Source organism: Rhinatrema bivittatum, chromosome 2, assembly GCF_901001135.1.
Source record: "Rhinatrema bivittatum chromosome 2, aRhiBiv1.1, whole genome shotgun sequence".
Classification (NCBI taxonomy): Eukaryota; Metazoa; Chordata; class Amphibia; order Gymnophiona; family Rhinatrematidae; genus Rhinatrema; species Rhinatrema bivittatum.
In genome coordinates, this window is record NC_042616.1 from 193,406,660 (window position 1) to 193,429,774 (window position 23,115).

General features: G+C 43.0%; 1 protein-coding gene across 4 annotated transcripts in view; it reads right to left on the bottom strand.

Moving 5' to 3' along the window:
- ETV1 (ETS variant 1) overlaps nt 1–23,115 on the bottom strand; it is a 221,801-nt gene that overhangs the window by 57,551 nt on the left and 141,135 nt on the right. For all 4 annotated transcript variants that reach the window (XM_029588997.1, XM_029588995.1, XM_029588996.1 and 1 more), the window contains exons 9-10: nt 4,244–4,312; nt 3,032–3,100 (exon numbers count right to left, since the gene is read on the bottom strand). In XM_029588997.1, coding sequence (XP_029444857.1) covers nt 3,032–3,100; nt 4,244–4,312 — 138 coding nt within the window. The remainder of the gene's footprint in view (nt 1–3,031; nt 3,101–4,243; nt 4,313–23,115) is intronic.

The window sequence follows — 23,115 nt, forward strand, 5'->3', positions numbered from 1 at the left end:
AAAGGAGGAAAATGACAGGCCAAAAAATAAGGCAAGAATATTTTCAAAGGGAAAGGTAAACATTCCCATTCTCTGCGCTAGTTTATTGTGATACGGAAGATCACAGTCTTCAATTACAGACTGGCAAATGTATATAATACTTAAATCTTTACATCATATTATTGTTCTGTACAGCGCACTGTAAATTCCTAGGAACTCTGCTAATAAGCTCACTTCATAATGAGATAATTGGAATGATTCTGTTTCATGTTGGCACAGCAAAGTTGAAAATTCAAAGACAAAAACCACAGAACTAACCAAAGCAATTAATGATTGAATTTGTACTCCAGCTGACCCTGCAGACTTCCATCACAGTCATGAAAGCAGAAAAGATTAGGTCTGACTTGAAAGTGCTACTGACTGGCTTTAAGTATATTCCTAACAAGATGACAAATGCTACTGAAAGCACGTCCTAGTGCACCTCCTAGTATAAAATATTTTTTTTAATAACTGGGCAACTTTTATGTATAATAATTCACCGTTCTTTGGACAACATGGGGCATGTGGCTGCGTTGATCATCTGTAAATCCAACACAGCTTTCTGTTCCACTTTGTTAATTACAGGACCAGCTTTCAATAAAGCTCTAACAGACTCTATGGGGTAGATTTTCAAATACCGCAAATAGGCGTACTTTTGCTGGCGCATCAGGCGCCAGCAAAAGTACGCGGGATTTTAGTGGATACGCGCGTAGGTGTGAGGTAATAGCTACGACTGAGGAAACACTGTCCAGCTTCTACAGCTTAACCAGTGGGAGGGGCTTCCCTCACAGCTGAATCAACATTAAATTCTGAGTTCATTCTCACTACTGTAAGCCAGCTGTCACCAACCATAATATCTACTGTTCACAAGTATCTCAGTGGGGTAGGGGAGAGGGAATTGCAGAGCCTCAAAGCCCCTCTCCTCTAGACTCATGTTTCCTTTTCATAGTCCCATTGCACACTGGACACTTGAGAGGGCAATACTGAAAGAGAATTCCATAGGTAACAAGAGTATGCTGAAGGAAAAAGGCTCTTTGAATACTGCCCAACCTATATGTATTAATTTGTTTACTTATTTATTTAAAAAACTTGTGCACCTTGCGCACGCCGAGCCCTAGGGGAGCCCCGATGGCTTTCCCTGTTCCCTCCGAGGCCGCTCTGAAATCAAAGCGGCCTCAGAGGGAACTTTCCTTCCGCCCCCCCCCCCCCCCCCCACCACCTTCCCCTCCCTACCTAACCCGCCCCCCAGCCCTACCTAAACACCCCCCTAACCTTTATTTAGCAAGTTGCACCTGCCTCTGGGCAGGCGTAGTTTGCACGCACCGGACAAGTGCCAGCGCACAATCCCTCAGCCTAGCGGCCCTAGGGAGGCCTCTGGCCCCTGCCCTGCCCCGGACCACCCATGCCCCACCCCTTTTTTCAAGCCTCGGGACATACGTGCATCCCGGGACTTGCGCGCGTTGCCGGGCCTATGCAAAATAGGCTCAGTGCGTGTAACCCCCCTGCGCGCGTAAATCCAGCTGGATTTACACGTGTAGGGCTTTTAAAATTTCCCCCACTGTTTCCAAAAGAGAAATTACCCATAGAGAATGCAGATGTAAATCTCTGCAGGTAATTTTTCTAGGAGGCAATAATCAAAGCAAACTATCTGCGTAAAAAAAGTACAGAAAAGGGCAACCAAAATAATAAAGGGGATGGAATAATTCCCCTATGAGCAAAAGGCTAAAGAGGTTAGGACTGAATAAACACGACTGAATAAACACGAATTGGTTGTTAACTCTTACAAAAAGTACAACTCTTACAAAAAGTACAAAGACTAAGTTGTACATTTAAAAATACTAAGTTGTACATTTAAAAATAATAAGAGAAAATATTTTTTTTTACACAACACATAATTAAGCTCTTGAATTTGTTGCTAGAGGATATGATGAAAGCTGTTAGTGTAGCTGTGTTTAAAAATGTTTGCACAAGTTCCCGGAGGAAAATTCCATAAACCATTATTAATACAGAAACATAGAAATGACAGCAGAAAAGAACCATATGGTCCATCCAGTCTGCCCAGCAAGCTTCTTAAGGTAGTAACAGCCACTCTGTGCAGGTTACTCCCATGTTTCTCTTAAGGATAGTAACTTAATGTTGAGTTGCAGAAATCCACTGCTTATCCCTGGGATAAGCGGCATGGTATCCATCTACCCCTTAGGATCCTGCCAGGTACTTGTGATTGGCTTGGCTACTGCTGGAAACAGGATACTGGGCTTGATGGAACTTTGGTCTGACTCAGTATGGCAAGTCTTATGTTCTAAGTATCCACAGAGTTGGTAGTTTGATTATTACTTCCTTAAGAAAAGATTCAGAACAACCCTCATTTTTTCTTGCAATGCTCAAGTGGTGAAAGAAATGCCAGAAGATCAAGAAGTTGTTCTTACGCTGGAATGTCTGGGATAAGGGAATGGTTTCTATTTATTTCTAATAAAAATGTCTTCTCTTCCCACCATTAGAAAAATAGAGTAGGTGTACAGAAGTTGCTTGTGACTTGGTTTACGAAGCATTCCAAATTCTCAAATGTTCCTAGTCTAATGGAAATCCATTTTAATGGAGTTCATCTGACTTTTTCTCAGTCCAATCTTTAGAAAACATGAACTTTCACCTCTGAAATGTCAACATTTTCAAAATCTTGGAAACATTTTGCAAATTTCAAGTACATTTTGGAAGTGGAAGTCAAAACCTGACATTCTTCCCCGGTGAACATTTTTATCGTTTGCACATTTCATTGCACACCCTAAAAGAGGTATCCTAACTTAACTTAAATATCAAGGGCCTATTCCGTTAGTGCCAAGCCAGTAAAGTTCCATTTACTTCCTAATCACAACAAAATGTTTGCTAAAGTTTGTTGGGAGATGTAATTTACCCATCAGTAATACATAACACTACTTAAAGCCCCCTCCCCCCCAGCAAAGATAAATATTGTAATATTTCCAGAACAAAGAGCAAAGAAATGTGGACAATAACATACCATCAAACTTCTCTGGAACCACGCAAGTGTCGTCATAAAATTGCCTGGGTCCCTTCTCAAACATGCAGCCTGTAAGTGGAAAACATGAATTTGTTTACTAAGTGCAGAACAAGAATATTGTACTTAACCTACACTGGGCAATTTTCACAACCAAGCTCTTGGCCTGTCATTATCCCTTTCAGAGCAGTTAAAACCTATGCCTGGGTGTTCACAATATGTGGATTTTTAGCCACACTGAAAAGAGGGGGTTCTTCTAGTTGTGTTTAGTTTGGGGGAGTGACACAGCGCGTGGCATTTTCCAAAACAGGCATGCTATGTTACCATCATCCTCTCCCTCCCCCGCCCAAAGCCGTCTGCACAAATAGCAAGTGTAGAGCAGGCAGCTGCATTTAGCACACACACTTCTCGACAGCTAATATTCAAAAGGAAACTTCCCAGATCATTTCCCTTTGAAAAATTAGGTTAAAAAGTACCTATACACTTTGCAAATGCATGAGCTATTCAAAACTCCTCCCACACAGATTAAGGGGTAGATTTTCGGCAAACCGCTCAGGAGGCCAAACAGATTGTGGTGGAGAATTCTCCTGAAGTGTGCCTGCTTTCTTTAATCAGCCTGCTCTCTGCACAGAAGCTCCTAAGGTTAGCTGGCTAGATTTAAGCCACCTGGCCCTGTGAATTGGAATGGCTGGCCAGCTCAGCAAGCTAGCCCTGAAAATCAGAGCTCCCTCCAGCCCCACCACACTCCTGGGACTGCCCAGAATATCAGTGGCTAAGTCTACCCGCCTAGTTTCACTAGGCAGCTAGATTAACCTGCACTGCAGGGCTACATCTTCAAAGGGAGCAATCTAAATGGCTAACTCCACAGATGGCTAAGATCACTTTGAAAACCTAGCCCCAAACTCTCCAATTTGCTTTACCTGCAATTATCTTAACATTTGCTAGGAACCTTCCGCAGAGTAAAAGTACATGCTCTGTGGCACTGCCCGGGAAAAAGAATTCAGACGCTATTTTCTGAAGAATGAACCGCAATGCTTCCAAATTATCGGCATTACCAATTCCCCCAAGTAAAGCTGCAATCTAAAAAGAACAGGCCTCCTCCTCATATTACAGATGCCTGTGCAACATCTGACCCGCAGAGCAGGTGAGTGATACTGTTTGCTGATTTAATTCTTTATGTAACCCATGTAAAGGCCACAACGTCACAAAACTTGCCTTCTGTTCTGTTGGGGTGAGCCAGGAAACCTTCTTGCCGCATGTAAATGGAGTGGCAGCTAGGCACTTCTGCAAGAAGAAGACAACGGAAGTCAGGAAAGTGTCTCAAAAATGAAACCGCTGCAAGTTAGCACTCGGGCAGGCTGAAGACAGAAGGCTGACGGAAAAAGGGGGGGGAGGGGGACAAGTCGCAGCAAGAGCGAATCTGTCAACAAATAGCATTTCAGAGGGGAGTACAGGGGGCACAGCCAAAAGAAACCCACGACAAGACGCATGCTGATTGCGTCTTAACGCAGGCATTCAAACACTTTCCTTGTAATCTACTTCAATAAACATCAGCAACCGCACTGGTCAGAACTCATTTACACAAATGCAAAGCTACATTGTATTTTCTGTTATTTTACTGCCACTTACATGATAAGGCACCTATTTTATAAACAATTTAAGCAGTCGATTCACCCCTTGGCATTTTGAGCATTCACTTGGTGATGAGCGGCAGACATATAGGGTGTGCAGAATAGAAACTGCAGGAAAAAAGATTTACTTGGTGGGATATTAAGAGCAGGCAAATCTCTTTTCAACAGGATTTAGAAAAAGAAATTCAGGGCACAGAGGCACAGCTGCCACCCCATGCACCATTAACACCCTAAGCTCCACCTCTGAATTGACACAGTAGGGGTTAGTCACACAAGCGCCCATATTCAGGCGCTAGGAGGCTGTGCCCTTCAGCCAGTTATACATAACCGGCTAACTAGTGGTGGATATTCAGCAGAGCAGCCGCACCGGTGAATATACCCAGCTATTTTAAATATAGCCAGGACAGCCCTTCAGTTAGCCAGTTAACTTATCCATATAACTCCGTTCTTCCTTGGAACTCCTCCCACCCTGCCTTGGTCACAATCCTGAGTGAAAAGTTTCATAGACTATGTTCAGCATGCATATGTGTGACTTGTCTGGCAGGGACAAGCTACAAAAGACACTTTCTGGACTTCCGTGGTAGAAGGAAACTGCAGAAACATCTTGCACAATATTCCTGGGTGAAGACAAGTCTCAGAACCTGCCTTCACCTGCTCCATAGAACACAGCATGGCGAGCCCTCCAGCTCCCAGAGAGTAAGACCTAAAGCATTATCTGCCTGGTAATTTAGCAAATCTTACTTTCTGCTACTCATTTTGTCTAAGATCACAAGGCAAAGTAAATAAGGGCAAAGGCTTAAATTTATCTTCTGTACTAAGCAGGAGTCACCATAAACTATTACTGTAATTTGTACTAAGGTAATAAACTATCAGACTGATTGACTTCCTGGTCTCTCAAATTATTTTCGTCTTGTTACTAGTCTTATTCCTAATTCCACTAAGAGATAACACCATCCCCTTCCACAATTTATTTACCTCTCCGATCCATCTACACAAAATATATTTATTGCTGAGAAGAGCACAAGTAACTTTCTAGGGTTTCCCTTTTTTTCATGTAGTTCCCTTTATCTTCTCTGAGAAGAAAAATGATACATTTTTATTTTCCTCTTAAGAAAAAATTGTGGGAGCTGGGTTGTACCATTTTCTTTCCTGTTTCTCTTTCATAATGCATTTATGTGTAGCAAGAAGGATAGAGCTCTCGAAAAACGCCATCTCGGAAACCTTTCTCACTGCCTTTAAAGAGACAGTAGTGCTTTCTTCCTGCCTATCCAAAAGCTCCTTGATGGGATTGGCATGCTGCAAGGGCAATATTTACAATCCCTGCTGGGAGAGAGTCTCACCCCTTCCTTACTGGTGACCCTTAGAGGGTAATTTTCAAAGTCAATCCTTTACCTGCCAATATAGGATTTTTGAAACTTGCTCCTCCTATACGCAGGTAAACACATGCATGTAGTGCCACTAAGCACATACTTTTACTGAAGAAGAAGAAGTGGAAATCATTCTTGGGGGCTGGGTTTGGAATTGTGCTGCTACTTCTGAAAGTTCAAAAGCATGTGCGTCATTTTAGTCAGAAAAATTCCGCACGAAACAGCAAGTCAGGGCGAGTAAATTTCCTTAGGCAATTCTCAAAGTGAAAGCGCACGCGGACGTTCATTTTGAAAATTAGTGCAGGTGTGCAGGCAAAATGACTTTGGAGATATGCGGCCAGTCTGAAAATTAACTCCACGGTGGCCAGGTTTAGGGGCCTCTGCAATAAACTTTAGAGTGCATATCACGACCTTTGTGTGCATACTATGTAGGAAGACATTCCTGGGCACGTTAAAGGGATCTGAAAAGAAGTTATTGTTATTATTACTATTATTTAAATACCGTCAATCTGGGATACAAACTTGGCGGTTTACAATAAAGCTAAAATAAAATGCATAACAAATAATTAAATCATACATTAAAATCAAAATACAAGTCTGCCTCAAAAAAAATGAACATGATAAATAATCAAAAGTTTTTTCAAACTGACTTCCATCCATGTTAACCTATGACTGCTATCCTTTATCTGGGAGCTGAAATGCAATTCCAAATAACCATGTTTTTAGGTCTTTTTTAAAACACTTGGTTTCTGATTCCAGTCTCAATTTTCCTGGCATGGTGTTCCAGAGTTTGGGTTTGGCCACTAAAATGCATCTATCCCTGACTTCGCTCAAGCATGCCCCCAGTATAGTAGGGATTTACAGCAGACCTTTATTAGCTGATTTTAAAGTTCTATTTGGGGAGTATAGATGCATTTAACCATTCCATTTTATTATTATATAGAGAATTATGTATAATTGTTGTTTTGTATTGTGCTTGAAATGTGAGTGGAAGGCAATGCAAGGGTTGGTGTAATGTGTTATAATTTATTACAGCCTGTAAGAATTCTTGCCATCGCATTCTGTAGAATTTGAAATGGTCGTATTGTTGAATATGGTAGACCATGTAAAAGTGAATTGCAGTAGTCAAATTCACTGAAAATTAGTGTATGAAGAACTGTTCTAAAATCAGTTAAATGTAAAAGTGATTTTAGTCATTTTAGTATGTTTAACTTATGATAACTATTCTTTAATTTTGATTAAAGTTTTTTTTCATTGAGATGCCCAAATCACACCCATAAGAACATAAGAAATTGCCATGCTGGGTCAGACCAAGGGTCCATCAAGCCCAGCATCCTGTTTTCAACAGAGGCCAAATCAGGCCACAAGAACTTGGCAATTACCCAAACACTAAGATCCCATGCTACTGATGCAAATGATAGCACTGGCTATTCCCTAAGTAAACTTGATTAATAGCCGTTAATGGACTTCTCCTCCAAGAACTTATCCAAACCTTTTTTGAACCCAGCAACACTAACTGCACTAACCGCATCCTCTGGAAACAAATTCCAGAGCTTTATTGTGCATTGAGTGAAAAAGAATTTTCTCTGATTAGTCTTAAATGTTTTACTTGCTAACTTCATGGAATGCCCCCTAGTCCTTCTATTATTCGAAAGTGTAAATAACCAATTCACATCTACTCATTCAAGAACGCTCATGATCTTAAAGACCTCTATCATATCCCCCCTCAGCCGTCTCTTCTCCAAGCTGAACAGCCCTAACCTCTTCAGCCTTTCCTCATAGGGGAGCTGTTCCATCCCCTTTATCATTTTGGTTGCCCTTCTCTGTACTTTCTCTATCGCAACTATATCTTTTTTGAGATACGGCGACCAGAATTGTACACAATATTCAAGGTGCAGTCTCACCATGTAGCAATATAGAGGCATTATGACATTTTCCGTTTTATTAACCATTCCCTTCCTAATAATTCCTAACATTCTGTTTGCTTTTTTGACTGCTGCAGCATACTGAGCCGACGATTTTAAAGTATTATCCACTATGATGCCTAGATCTTTTTCCTGGGTGGTAGTTCCTAATATGGAACCTAACATCGTGTAACTACAGCAAGGGTTATTTTTCCCTATATGCAACACCTTGCACTTGTCCACATTAAATTTCATCTGCCATTTGGATGCCCAATCTTCCAGTCTTGCAAGGTCCTCCAATAATATATCACAATCTGCTTGTGATTTACCTACTCTGAATAATTTTGTAACATCCGCAAATTTGATAACCTCACTCGTCATATTCCTTTCCAGATCATTTATATATATATTGAAAAGCACCGGTCCAAGTACAGATCCCTGAGGCACTCCACTGTTTACCCTTTTCCACTGAGAAAATTGACCATGTAATCCTAGTCTCTGTTTCCTGTCTTTTAACCAGTTTGTAGACCACGACAGGATATCACCTCCTATCCCATAACTTTTTAGTTTTCATAGAAGCCTCTCATGAGGGACTTTGTCAAACGCCTTCTGAAAATCCAAATACACTACATCTACCGGTTCACCTTTATCCACATGTTTATTAACCCCTTCAAAAAAATGAAACAGATTTGTTAGGCAAGACTTCCCTTGGGTAAATCCATGTTGACTGTGTTCCATTAAACCATGTCTTTCTATATGCTCAACGATTTTGATCTTGAGAATAGTTTCTAATATTTTTCCCGGCACTGAAGTCAGGCTCACTGGTCTATAGTTACCCGGATCGCCCCTGGTGCTTTTTTAAATATTGGGGTTACATTGGCCACCCTCCAGTCTTCAGGTACAATGGATGATTTTAATGATAGGTTACAAATTTTAACTAATAGATCAGAAATTTCATTTTTGAGTTCCTTAAGTACCCTAGGATGCATACCATCAGGTCCAGGTGATTTCCCACTCTTTAGTTTGTCAATCTGGCCTACTACATCTTCCAGGTTCACAGTGATTTCGTTCAGTTCATCTGACTCATCACCCCTGAAAACCATCTCAGGAACTGGTATCTCCCCAACATCCTCATTAGTAAACACGGAAGCAAAGAATTCATTTAGTCTTTCTGCAATGGCTTTATCTTCCCTAAGAGCCCCTTTAACCCCTTGGTCATCTAAAGGTCCAACCGACTCTCTCACGAAACAATGCGACAAGGCGATAGCAAAAGCCAGAAGAATGCTGGGCTGCATAGAGAGAGGAATATCGAGTAAGAAAAGGGAAGCGATTATTCCCTTGTACAGGTCCTTGGTGAGGCCTCACCTGGAATACTGTGTTCAGTTCTGGAGACCGTATCTACAAAAAGACAAGGACAAGATGGAAGCGGTACAGAGAAGGGCGACCAGGAAGGTGGAGGATCTTCATCGGATGACGTACGATGAGAGATTGAAGAATCTAAATATGTACACCCTGGAGGAAAGGAGGAGCAGAGGTGATATGATACAGACCTTCAGATACTTGAAAGGTTTTAATGATCCAAAGACAACGACAAACCTTTTCCGTAGGAAAAAAATCAGCAGAACCAGGGGTCACGATTTGAAGCTCCAGGGAGAAAGATTCAGAACCAATGTTAGGAAGTATTTCTTCACGGAGAGGGTGGTGGATGCCTGGAATGCCCTTCCGGAGGATGTGGTGAAGACCAGAACTGTGAAGGACTTCAAAGGGGCGTGGGATAAATACTGTGGATCCATAAAGTCAAGAGGCCGCCAATGAAGAGTGGGTGACTCGCCAGAATGTCAAGAGGCCGCCAATGAAGAGTGGGTGACTCGCCAGAATGATGGCTACTGCCTGGAGACAATACCCTTATTCAATAAACGTACACATGCTTACTGTGACTCCAACATCATTCTAGCTTCAACAGCAAGAGGAAATGTGGAATAAAGGATCTGCACTCACAAAGGGGAGTAGCTGGCTTGTTACGGCGGTTACTACCCCAAACCAAATAAGCCTGTTACTTCAATTTCTATGCAAATACAGCAGAGCTCTCTGCTTCAACGGCAGGGGAGAAGGAAAAAGGGTTCACACTCACAAAGCGGGGAGTAGCTGGCTTGTTACGGCGGTTACTACCCCAAACCAAATATGCCTGATACTTCACTTTCGATGCATATCCAGCATAGCTCCCTGCTTCAACGGCAGGGGAGAAGAAAAACAACCAATAAGGGCTGTATAACATAGTCTGAGTAAAACAAATAAGCATGGGTGTAGCTTGCTTATTGCGGCGGTTACTACCCCTACTACCCCTAACTTATCAGCTAGATATTCACTTGGATGCAGCTCCATCACTGCTTTCTACATTAATGGTGGGGGTGGAAGGGAAATAGAACCAAGAGCTAAGAGAAACAGATAAGTATGAGAGAAAAAAGTGTGTGAAGCTTGCTGGGCAGACTGGATGGACCATTTGGTCTTCTTCTGCCGTCGTTTCTATGTTTCTATGTTTCTTGCTTCGGATATATTTAAAAATGTTTTTATTATGAGTTTTTGCCTCTATGGCCAACTTCATTTCAAATTCTCTCTTTGCCTGTCTTATCAATGTTTTACACTTACCTTGACAATGCTTATGTTTTATCCTATTTTCTTCAGATGGATCCTTCTTCTAATTTTTGAAGGATGTTTTTCTGGCTAAAATAGCCTCCTTCACCTCACCTTTTAACCATGATGGTAATCGTTTTGCCTTCCTTCCACCTTTCTTAATGTGTGGAATACATATGGACTGCGCCTCTAGAATTGTATTTTTAAACAATGTCCATGCCTGTTGAACACTTTTAACCTTTGCAGCTGCACCTTTCAGTTTTTTTCTAACTGTTTTCCTCATTTTATCAAAGTTTCCCTTTTGAAAGTTTAGTGTTAGAGCTGTAGATTTACTTATTGTCCCCCTTCCAGTTATTAGTTTAAATTTGATCATGTTATGATCACTATTACCAAGTGGCCACCCCACCGTTACCTCTCTCACCAAATCCTGAGTTCCACTAAGAATTAAATCTAAAATAGCTCCCTCTCTTGTTGGTTCCTGAACCAATTGCTCCATGAAGCAGTCATTTATTATATCCAGGAACTTTATGTCTCTAGCAAGTCTTGATGTTACATTTACCCAGTCAATGTTGGGGTAATTGGAATCTCCCATTATTATTGCACTGCCAAATTGGTTAGCTTCCCTGATTTCTCTTAGCATTTCATCATCTGTCTGACCATGATGCCCAAATCACACCCATATTCTGATAGTTCTATTTTTGTTTATTTAGCTGTGCAATAGATGATTGGGATAGAATGCCCATGCATGGACATGAAGCAAAACTATAACAGTAAGTTTTGCTGGCTGAATTCAAACGTGGAGACCTTACTTTGAAGGGGGATAATTTTATTAAATTGTTTTTCTTTTAATTTTCGAAAAAAGGATTTTTTAATTGCTTTTTTTGTTTCTTGGGCATTTTTTCTACTTAGTTTTAGAAAGGAAGAGTAGAAGGAAGGCCTTTTAATTTAAATTTAGAAATTCCCCACACCGTATCAAAATTTTAATCATTCCCTTGTAGGTCACTACCAGATAAGTAGTGAATACACTAATACATTTAAAGGACTCAAACTGTACTCCAACAGAAACCTAAACGTAACTAGGAACTGAACAAAATTAAGAAGAAGGCAGCAGCCCAGCAGCAAGAGGGGCCTTCTAGTTATTTGCATCAAGTATTACATGTATGTATGATTTTTTTTTACTCGCCAGTGAGAGGTTCTATATGTGCACCCGGTGCAAAGAGCTCCCGTTTCTCAGAGAACAAGTCTGATCTCTAGAGGCTAGAGTGGCAGACCTGGAGGAATTGAAGCAAACAGATAGGTAGATAGACGAGACCTTCAGGGACACAGTAGCCAAGTCTGGCAGCCCTGCTGCTGCCTTGGAGGAGGAAAGTCTCCTGGTTGGAGAGCATCAACCTGGTATGGCAGGAAATGATCCTACAGCAAGGACCTGCTCTCCAGGTGATGCAATGTCCTCTCACACCGAGGATGTCTCTCCCAGGGCTACAGCCCAGGAAGGAAGGGTTAGGTCGGCCGTCACAGTTGGTGATTCCAGTATTTGGAATGTAGATAGCTGGGTGGCTGGTGGGCGTGAGGATCGCCTGGTAACATGCCTACCTGGTACGAAGGTGGCAGACCTCACGAGTCACCTAGATAGGATTTTATATAGTGCTGGTGAGGAGCTGGATGTCGTGGTACATCTGGGCACCAATGAAAAAGGAAAATGTGGGAGGGAAGTTTTGGAATCTAAATTTAGGCTCTTAGGTAGAAAGCTGAAAACCAGAACCTCCAGGGTAGCATTCTCTGAAATGCTCCCTGTTCCATGCGCAGATCCCCAGAGGCAGGCAGAGCTCCGGAGTCTCAATGTGTGGATGAGACGATGGTGAAAGGAAGAAGGATTCAGTTTTGTAAGGAACTGGGGAACCTTTTCGAGAAGGGGGAGTCTTTTCTGAAAGGATGGGCTCCACCTTAACTAGGGTAGAATCAGCATGCTGGCGCTAACCTTTGAAAAGGAGTTAAAGCTAGAACAAAGGGGAAAGCGGATAGTCACTCAGCAGTGCATGGTTCCGAGGTAGTTATCTTCGAAGGATATTAATGAAACATTAGAGTTAGGGAATGCAAACAGAGAGATCCAATAATAAGAAAAGTAGTCCATGTGCCAATAAGTAAAGAATCACCTGAGCTAAAAGATTCCAAATTATCCATGACAAATGAAAAGCAGATTTTTAATACAAACAAAAAACACACTTTGAAATGTTTGTATTCTAATGCCAGAAGTCTAAGAAGTAAGATGGGAGAATTAGACTGTATAGCAGTGAATGATGACATAAACTTAACTGGCATCTCAGAGAAATGGTGGAAGGAGGATAACCAACGGGACAGTGCTATACTGGGGTACAAATTATATCGCAATGATAGAAAGGAGTGGGGTGGCGCTTTAAGTCCGGGATGGCATAGAGTCCAACAGGATAAAGATCCTGCAAGAGACTAAATTCACAATTGACTCTTTATGGGTAGAAATAGCTTGTGGCTGGGGAAGAGTATAGTAATGAGTATACTACCGTCCACCTGGCCAAAATGATGAGACGGACAGTGAAATGTTAAGAGAAATTAGGGAGTCCAATGAAATTGGTCGTGCAGTAATAACAGGAGATTTCAATTACTCCAATATTTACTGGGTAAATGTAACATAGGACATGCTAGAGAGATAAAGTTCCTGGATGGAATAAATGACAGTTTTATGGAGCAATTGGTTCAGGAAATGAAAAGAGAGGGAGCAATTTTAGATCTAATTCTCAGTAGAGACCAGGATCTGGTGAGAGAGATAATGGTGATAGGGCCGCTTGGCAATAGTAATCATAACATGATCAAATTTGAATTAATGAAAGGAAGGGAGACAGTAAGTAAACCTATGGCTCAAAGTTTCAAAAGGGAAACTTTGACAAAATGAGGAAAATAAATAAAAAAACTAAAAGGTGCAGCTACAAAGGTAAAGAGTGTGCAACAGGAGTGGACATTGTTTAAAAATACCATCTTAGAAGCACAGTCCAGATGTATTCCATGCATTAAGAAAGGTGGAAGGAAGGCCAAACGATTGCTGGCATGGTTAAAAAGTGAGGTGAAAGAGGCTATTTAGCCAAAAGATCTTCATTCAAAAATTGAAGAAGGATACATCAGAGGAAAATAGGATAAAGTATAAGCATTGGCAAGTTAAATGTAAGACATTAATAAGACAGGCTAAGAGAGAATTTGAAAAGAAATTGGCCATAAAGGCAAAAACTCATAATAAAACTTTTTAAAATTATCCAAAGAAGAAAGCCTGAGAGGGAATGGATTGGATTGTTAGATGATCAAGGGATTAAAGGGGAACTTAGGGAAAATAAGGCCATTGCAGAAAGATTAAATTATTTCTTTGCTTTGGTGTTTATTGAAGAGGATTGTTGGGGAGTTACCTGTTCCGGAGACAGTTTTCAAGGGTGATGGTTCAGAGGAACTGAACCAAATCATGGTGAACTTGGAAGATGTAGTAGGTCAGATTAACAAACTGAAGAGTAGTAAACCACCTGGACCAGATGGTATACACCCCAGGATTCTGAAAAAACCCAAAATGAAATTTCAGAAGTATTAGTAAAAATTTGGAACCTATCATTAAAATTGTCCATTGTAGCTGAAGACTGGAGGGGGCCAATGTAACTTCGATATTTAAATAGGGGTCCAGGGAAGATCCAGGAAACTATTAAGTGGTGAGCCTGACTTCAGTACCGGGAAAAATCGTGGAAATTTGCCTACCCAAGGGAAGTCTTGCCTCACAAATCTCCTACATTTTTATGAAGGGGTGAATAAGCATGTGGACAAAGGTAAACCAGCAGATGTGGTATATCTGAATTTTCAGAAGGTGTTCGACAAAGTCCCTCATGAGAGGCTTCTAAGAAAACTTAAAAATCATGGGCTAGGAGGCGATGTCCTTTTGTGGATTGCAAACTGCTTAAAATACAGGAAACAAAGAGTAGGATTAAATGGTCTGTTTTCACAGTGGAAAAAGGAAAACACTGGAGTGCCTCAGGGATCTGTACCAAGACCGGTGCTTTTTAATATATTTATAAATGATCAGGAAAGGGCAAGACGAGTGAGGTACTTAAATTTGCAGATGACATGAAATTATGCAGAGTAGATAAATCTCAAGCAGATTGTGATAAACTGCAGGAGAACCTTGTGAGACAGGAAGATTGGGCATCTAAATGGCAGATGAAACTTCATGTGGACAAGTGCAAGGTGATGCATATAAGGAAAAATAACCCTTGCTGTGGTTACCACCCAGGAAAGAGATCTAGGTGTCATAGTGGATAATACATTGAAATTATCAGGTCAGTGTGCTGTGGTGGTCAAAATTAGCAAACAAAATGTTGGGAATTATTAGGAAGGGAATGGTTAATAGAATGGAAAATGTCATAATGCCTCTGTATTGCTCCATGGTGAGACCGCACCTTGAATACTATGTGCAGTTTTGGTCACCATATCTCAAAAAAGATATAGTTGCACTGGGGAAAGTGCAAAGAAGGATGACCAAAATGATAAAGGGGATGGAATGGCTCCGCTATGAGGAAATGCTAAAGAGGTTAGGGCTGTTCAGCTTGGAGAAGAGATGGCTGAGGGGGGATATGATAGAGGTCTACAAAATCATGAAATGACTTAAACAGGTAAATGTGAATTGGTTATTTACTCTTTTGGATAATACAAGATTAGGGGGCACTCCATGAAGTTAACAAGTAGCTCATTTAAAACAAATCGGAAAAAAATTCTTTTTCACTCAACACATAATTAAGCTCTGGAATTCATTGACAAAGGATGTGGTTATGGCAGTTATTGTAACTGGGTTTAAAAAAGGTTTAGTTAAGTTCCTAGAGCAGAAATCCATAAACTGCTTTTAATCAATAAGGAGTAGTAGAGGAAAATTGGTTCTTACCTGCCAATTTTCATTCCTGTATTACCACAAATCATTCCAGACTCCTGGGATTTGCCTCCTTTCCAGCAGATGGAGACAGAAAAAGTTTCACTCACACTGCCACATAACCCAAGTGCCATCTGCAATCCCTCAGTATTGATAAGTACCTATGCCAAGATAGTTACAATACCAACAGCAACAATGAAATAATATCCCCTGAACGAGCAGTAGGAAATAGAAACTTAGAACAAATAACTTTGCCTACACTAAAAAACCTTTGCCATTCTTCAGATTAATTACAATAGCAGATTGAGTGGACTGTCCAAATCTCCCTTTCCTCAACTGGGTGGGATTCTGGACTTATCTGTGATACTACAGGAATGAAAATTAGCAGGTAAGAACCAGTTTTCCTTTCCCAATATGAACCCAGATCAGTCCAGACTCCTGGGATGTACCAAAGCTTCCCTAAATGGCGTGGGACTGCAGGAGTCCCACTCGAAGTGCACTCTCACCAAACCCCATGGCCTCTGGGGACTGTACATCCAAATGATAATGCCTGGCAAAAGTGTGCAATGACTTCCAAGTAGCCACCCTGCAAATATATTGCAGCAAAACCTGCTGACTTTCGGCCCAGGAGGCCACCTGGGAATGAGAAGAATGAGCATTAACCCCTCTGGGACAGGATGACCCTGATAGATGTATACAGAACCAATGGCTTCCTTTAACCAGCACGCTTTTGACATCTTATGACCCTTTTCTGCGCCACTCCTTAGCACAAAAAGATGATCCGAGAAACGGAAGCTGTTAGTGACATTAAGATACTGAGACAATGCACACTTGACATCCAAGAGTCGCAACTCTCTTGCATGAGGTGCCATAGCCTCCAAACTTGTGAAAGACGGGAGCTCTACCAACTGACTTAAGTGGAATGATGATAACACCTTCGACAGAAAGGAAGGAGCCATCCTCAAGGAGACCCCCAAATCCAAAATTCTCAAAAACAGCTCTCTACATGACAAGGCCTGATGTTCTGAGGTTCTCCAAGCAGAACAAATTGCCAAGAAAACCACCTTCAAAGTGAGATCTTTCATAGTAGCTCTTTTAAGAGGTTCGAAAGGCGCCGTACACATACTCTTATGGACTAAGTTAAGGCTCCTGGAGGGGCATAGCTTCTGAACCAGAGAATGCAAATGCTACGCCCCCTGGAAAAAACACATCACATCCAGATGCACAGCTAGAGCCTTTCCCTGTACCTTGCCTTGAAAGCAGCCCAAAGCCACCACCTGAACTCTGAGTGAGTTAAAGGACAAACCCTTCAAAGATGATTTTCTTTGCAGAAAAGCCAGAATATGTGCCATGGAGGCCCACATAGGATCAATCCCTTGCTCTGCACACAAAGCCTCAAAAACTCTTCATATCCTCACATACGCCAAGGAGGTGGAAGTCTTTCTAGCCTGCAAAAGAGTAGAAATGATATCCTCAGAATGTCCTTTTTTCCTTAAGCGCTTCCTCTCAAAAGCCAAACCGCTAGACAAAAGCGAGCTGCCTGATCTCAAAATATGGGGCCTTGATCCAGAAGCTTTGGCAGATGAACAAGCCTCAATGGACCATCCACCGCTAGGTCGATCAGGTCTGCAAACCAAGGCTGCCTCGGCCACTCTGGCACTACTAGAATTACCTCACCCGGATGGATCTCCATACGCCGCAAGATTTTGCCCACCAGCGGCCACAGTGGAAACACAGAAGAATGCTCCTCGGTCAAGGCAGAACTAAGGCATCGACTCCTTCTGCCCCTCATTCCCTTCTTTGACTGAAGAACCACGGGGCCTTGGTATTTCGGTAAGTTGCCATTAGATCCAGGTGTGGCCTGGCCCATCTGTGACTGATGAGGCGCATTGCTTGCTCTGACAGCTCCCACTCTCCGGTATCTAGCTGTTGCCAGCTGAGAAAATCTGCTTGCACATTGTCCATGCCTGTGATGTGAGAGGCTGCTAACAACGCCGGATGCTGCTCTGCCCAGCTGATTAATTTCTGGGCTTCCTGAGCCACCACCTGACTCGATGCTACCCTGTCAGTTGATGTAAGCCACTGTTGTTGCATTGTCCGACAAGATCCTCACTGGCTTCCCCCGCAACAGAGGTAGAAATGCATGCAGAGCCAAATATACAACCCTTATCTCTAAGCGACTGATGGACCGCAATGCTTCCTCTGCTGACCACTGCCCCTGTACAAATGGTCCTGGCACACCACTCCCCACCCGGAGAGACTGGCATTGGTGGTAACAATCATCCAGTTCGGAACCTCCAAGTCCAGTCCTCACCTCAACTTGTCTTGAACAAACCACCACGAGAGACTGGATCTAGCTAACTCTATAAGAGTTAGCAGAAGCTGAAACTGCTCCAACTGATCCCAGCGGGAAAGCAACACTAACTGTAGAGGCCACATATGAGCAAATGCCCAAGGAACCAACTCCAAGGTGGAAGCCATAGAACCGAGAAACATCAAGTAATCCCAGACCCTGGGCACCTGCTTCTCCAAATATCTGTTGACTTACGCCTGCAATTTAGTAATGCGCTCCTTGGTGAGAAAATCCTTCCCCACCTTGGTATCGAAACATGCCCCAGAAATTCCAAGACCTGAGTAGGGGAAAGATGACTCTTGGACAGATTGACTATCCACCCCAGTGATCTCAGGTGCTGGAGGACCAAGCCCACTGCCTGCCGGCAAAGGACCTCTGACTTCGCCCAAATCAGCCAGTTGTCCAGATATGGGTGAACCAAAATGCCTTCCCTCTGGAGGGCCGCTGCCACCATGACCATCACTTTGGTGAAAGTCCTGGGAGCTGTCGCCAAACCGAACAGAAGGGCGCAAAACTGAAAATGCTTTCCCAGGACCATGAATCTTAGATATCTTTGATGACTGGGCCAGATTCCTATGTGAAAGTACGCCTCGTCCAAGTCCAGGGAAGCTAGGAACTCCCCCTTGTGCCCTGCCACAATTACAGAATGCAGGGTCCCCATTTGAAAATGAGGAACCTTGAGAGCTACATGTACTTTCTTCAAGCCCAAAATTGGGTGGAACGATCGTTCCTTTTGGGAACGACAAAATTAATGGAATAGCGACTTGTCCCCGTTCCTCCAGGGGAAGAGGAACAATGGCTCTCAGCATTTGAAGGCGACTGACAGTTTGCTGCACCATCAGCCTTTTTCCCTTGAAAGTGCAGGGGGAAACCATGTACAAGTCTCATAGTGGATGAGCAAATTCTAAAGCATAACCTTGTCTTATCACGCTTAAGACCCACTGGTTCAATATGATCTTAGCCCACTCCTCATAAAAAAGAATCAACAAACCCCCTATAGCCGGAACCAAGAAGTGGACCATTCTCGCTTCATTGGGCCAATTTGGCACCGCTCTGGCTACAGCCATCTCTATTCAGCCTTGCCTATGAAAGGACTGGTTTCAGGACGATTGCCTCCCCAAGGACTGCTTCTGGATGTCACTTGAAACCCTGCTAGGCCAAAAATGCTTATTCCCTCTGAAACGAGACTGCAAAGGAAAGGACTCTTTCCTTACTGTGGCTTATCCTCAGGCAATTTATGACCTTTATTCTCCCACAGATGTTTGATCAGCTCCTGCAAGTCCCGCCCAAAAGAGCAGCTTCCCTTTAAAAGGTAACGCTCCCAACTGAGACTTGGATGAAACATCCACCAAGTTCCTCAACCAGAGGAGTCTCCTGGCTGAAACCAATGACATCATTGTTCTGGAAGAAGTCATAATGAGGTCATATAACGCTTCAGCTCCATAGGCTACCACAGCCATGGGCCGCTCCATATGTTTCGCCTCTGAGCTAGACATGGCCTTTGTCCACCTGCAACTGCTGCACCCAGTGCACACCTGCCCTCAGCATAAAGCTGCTGCACACTGCTGCACGAATGCCAAGGGCAGATACCTCAAAAATCTTCTTGAAGTGAACTTCATGCTTCCTATCCTGAAGGTCCTTTAGCACTGTAGAACCAGCCACTGGAATGGTAATTTTCTTAGCGACAGCCAAAACCGAGGCATCCACCTTCAGGAGCTCAAGAATATGCTCAGGCAAAGGATATAACTTGTTCATTGCTCTACTATCCTTCAAGCCAGTCTCAGGAGTACCCCATTCCCTGAATACCAACCTCTTAACTGACCTATGGAAAGGTAAGGTTTTCGCCGGACCACGTAAGACATCCATGACCGTGTCTATGTCTTCCTGATCCGACTCCTCTCGTGGGACCTTTATCTCCAATTCCTCCAGAACATGGGGTATCAGGGGACTCAATTTATCCTTGTGGAACAGCCTAATCACCTGTGGATCGTCCCCTTCTACAGCTGGGGCCTTCCCCAGTGTTTCTTCCGGGTCCTGGTTCACCATAGCTGGATCTGCATCCTGCGAATCCTGTGCCCGCAGATCTTCATCCTCTGAAACCTCAGGGAGGTTATCTGCCACGCTCGCTGGTGTGGACATCCCTGGGACTCACCGAACCTTCGTAGCCCCCACAGCTTGTGAGAGTCTAGCCCTCTTCTCTAGCCACAGATGAACCAACTCCTCCTGCTCAGCCATGTGCTGTCCCATGGCTTTTCTGGCCATGTAAGCCCTGTGAAGCAACAGGACAAAGTCAGATGAAAAATTAGAGGAGTCATCCAAAGCCTCCTCTAGGAGGTCCTCACCTTCTGACTGAACCCCCGGAGCCTCCTGGCCTCCTCCAGAGGTCTTATCAGCTGAGGATATAGGAGGAGGGAAATCCCCTATCCCCTTCACGGCCCGCAAAGCAGCCACGAATGTGGATAAAATGACCACCGTTTCCGCGCTTACTGGGAAGGGGTCCTCCACAGCGTGCAACGTACCAGAAACCCTTCTAGGTACACGCCACCTACCCAATACTGCTGCGAGTATACCTAAGATGTCCTCTCCCCCAGAGAGGCACCATGAGCAACAGCATTCACGGGAAAGATGCACGTGCGTCACTACAGATCATTTATTTATTTATTTATTTAGGATTTTTATATACCGGCATTCATGATACAATCATATCATGCTGGTTTACAATTAACAGGGGGTGTAAACAGTAAAAGTACTGGAACAAGTGAGAAGAAGCATTGAAGTTACAATAAACAAAGGATGATCAAAACTGGGAAGAGAAGGAAAGACTATAGGAATTTAATATAAGAGAGGAGAATTATTTACAATGTTCTGCAGTGGCTGACTATGGATGTTGATGAATTGAGATTTAGTTGGAGTCTGGAAAGGCTTGTTTAAACAGCCAAGTCTTAAGCCTTTTTCTAAAAGTTGGAAGGCAGGGCTCCTGTCAGAGATCAGGTGGAATGGAGTTCCATAACGATGGTCCAGCTGTTGAGAAGGCCCGCTCTCTCAAAATTAGATCATGCAGCTCAAACCACACATCATGTCACCAGAGCACCAGGACCGCGACTACTAATAGCCGCCAGAGGATTGGGGGGAAAAGAGAGCCACATGAACCTCTCTTAAGAGGGACAGGTTCCTCTGCCAGCCCACCATCAAGCACACACACTGCTTTTCACTGTTTGTTTTGTTTTTCTTTTTACAAACATTAGTAGGGCTGTCAAATCCACAAAGAGTAACTAAAGAACACTTCCCTGCAAAATGAAGACTAGCCACAGGATCTATCTGTCCTCCTGATGGCGAGGGAACTGGGACCACCAGTTTTCTGCCCCTACCGGTGATCAAGAACTGAGCAATAAAGGGTCCCCAACCCCCTGCTCATCCGCCTCAAAAACAAGGGGGAATGGCCCCACCACTACCTGGGAGGCTATCTCAAATAGCCCAATTCTTGTTTCCCTCTTTTCTTTTTTTTTAATTAATCTCAGACTGCAGGTTTTGCACCTCCACCATCTGCTGGAGACAGAGAAATACTGAGGTACTGCAGGTGGCACCTTGGGTTATGTGGCAGTGTCAGTGAAACTTTCTCTGTCTCCATCTGCTGGACGGGAGGCAAAACCCAGGAGTCTGGACTGATCTGGGTATGTACAGGGAACTTGGGACCTATTCTCATTTAATGTTTGGGTATTTGCCAGGTTCTTGTGACTTGATTGGCCACTGCTGGACACAGGATACTGGGCTAACCCAATATGGCATATCTTATGTTCTTAAGGAGCATCATACGGAAATGAAGGGTAAGTGTGTGCTTGTTAAATAACGTGGTATGCTCATCTTCCACACTATTTACCAAGCACTCACTAATAAATGCTATATAATATCTATCTCCGACTGGTGTTAACTTACTAACATGAGCCTCTTATTGAGTGAACGCTAAATAGCATGTTCATGCTAAATTGAGCATGCCCATGAGAGAGTACAGCTAACTGGAAACAGCCTCAAAAAAGGGTAATGGGCAGGAGATGGCACTGTATAACTGTAACCACAGTTCCACAGAGATGAATGCATTTGTTCACATTTTCTCTTTGGTAAAATAAAACTTCAGATAAATACACTCTTTTTGAGGGCATTTTTACCAGCATCCACATATTTCAGTACATACTGCAAATATGTCTTCTCCAATAAAACAAACAGTTACACCTCACAGAGGCTTTTCAACTATTGCTTCTTATTTCACAATGAGCAAGGCACAGAGTTTTCATACAGGACTGGAAACATACAGGCTCTAGTCCTGGCATGATTTATTTATTTTATTTATTTATTTAAAAATTTTGTATACCGACGTTCGTTATGCAAACATCACATCGGTTTCCATGCAACATAAAACTGGCCAACAGGGCTTTACAATGAAACTGATAGAAGAACTGGGGGGTGGTAAGAGGGGGGAAACCTGAAGGGAAATTATTGTACAAGAAAGATATAAGCGAGGTAATATGATTATAAGCGTGGGAGCATGATTATATATAGGCAATAAAATTATATACAGAAATTATATACAAGTAAATTTTTTACAATGAAGATGATTTGGGTAAGGGGGGGAGGGGAGAGGGGCAGGGGAGGGGTTTGGAGAGGAGGAGTGGAGGAGTGAAAGGCGGGGGGTTCAAGTGTATGCTCGTGCGAAAAGCCACGTCTTGAGGTTTTGTCTGAATTTTTTGGGGCAGGTTTCGTGGCGTAGATAGGTGGGGATAGAGTTCCATAAGGAGGGTCCAGCTAGGGAAAGCGCACGTTGTTTGGTGGTTGTTAGGTGGTAGAGTTTGGGGGATGGAGTGTGAATGTTTGCTGTGTAGGGTGTTCTGGTGGGTTTGGAGGGGAGACGGATGTGTAGACTGTCAGAGAACCATAGCATGTCAGGATTGTGAACGGCTTTGTGTATGAGGGTGAGGGTTTTAAACTGGATTCTGGCAGTGATAGGAAGCCAATGTAGTTGTTTGAGGACAGGTGTAATGTGTTCTTTTCTGCGGGAGCCGGTTAAAATACGTGCAGCTGCGTTTTGCAGTAGTTGAAGGGGGGCAAGGCTGTTTTTCGGGAGACCTAGGAGCAAAGAATTTGAGTAGTCTATTTTGGTCAAAATAAGGGCCAACTGTGGGTTCATTGGCCAGTAAACACTGCTGACACTTACATGTCTGTCCATGAACAAACTTTTTGTGGGAGGGCCAAACCCCACCCTCTGGCTAATCACAAAAGCAGAAG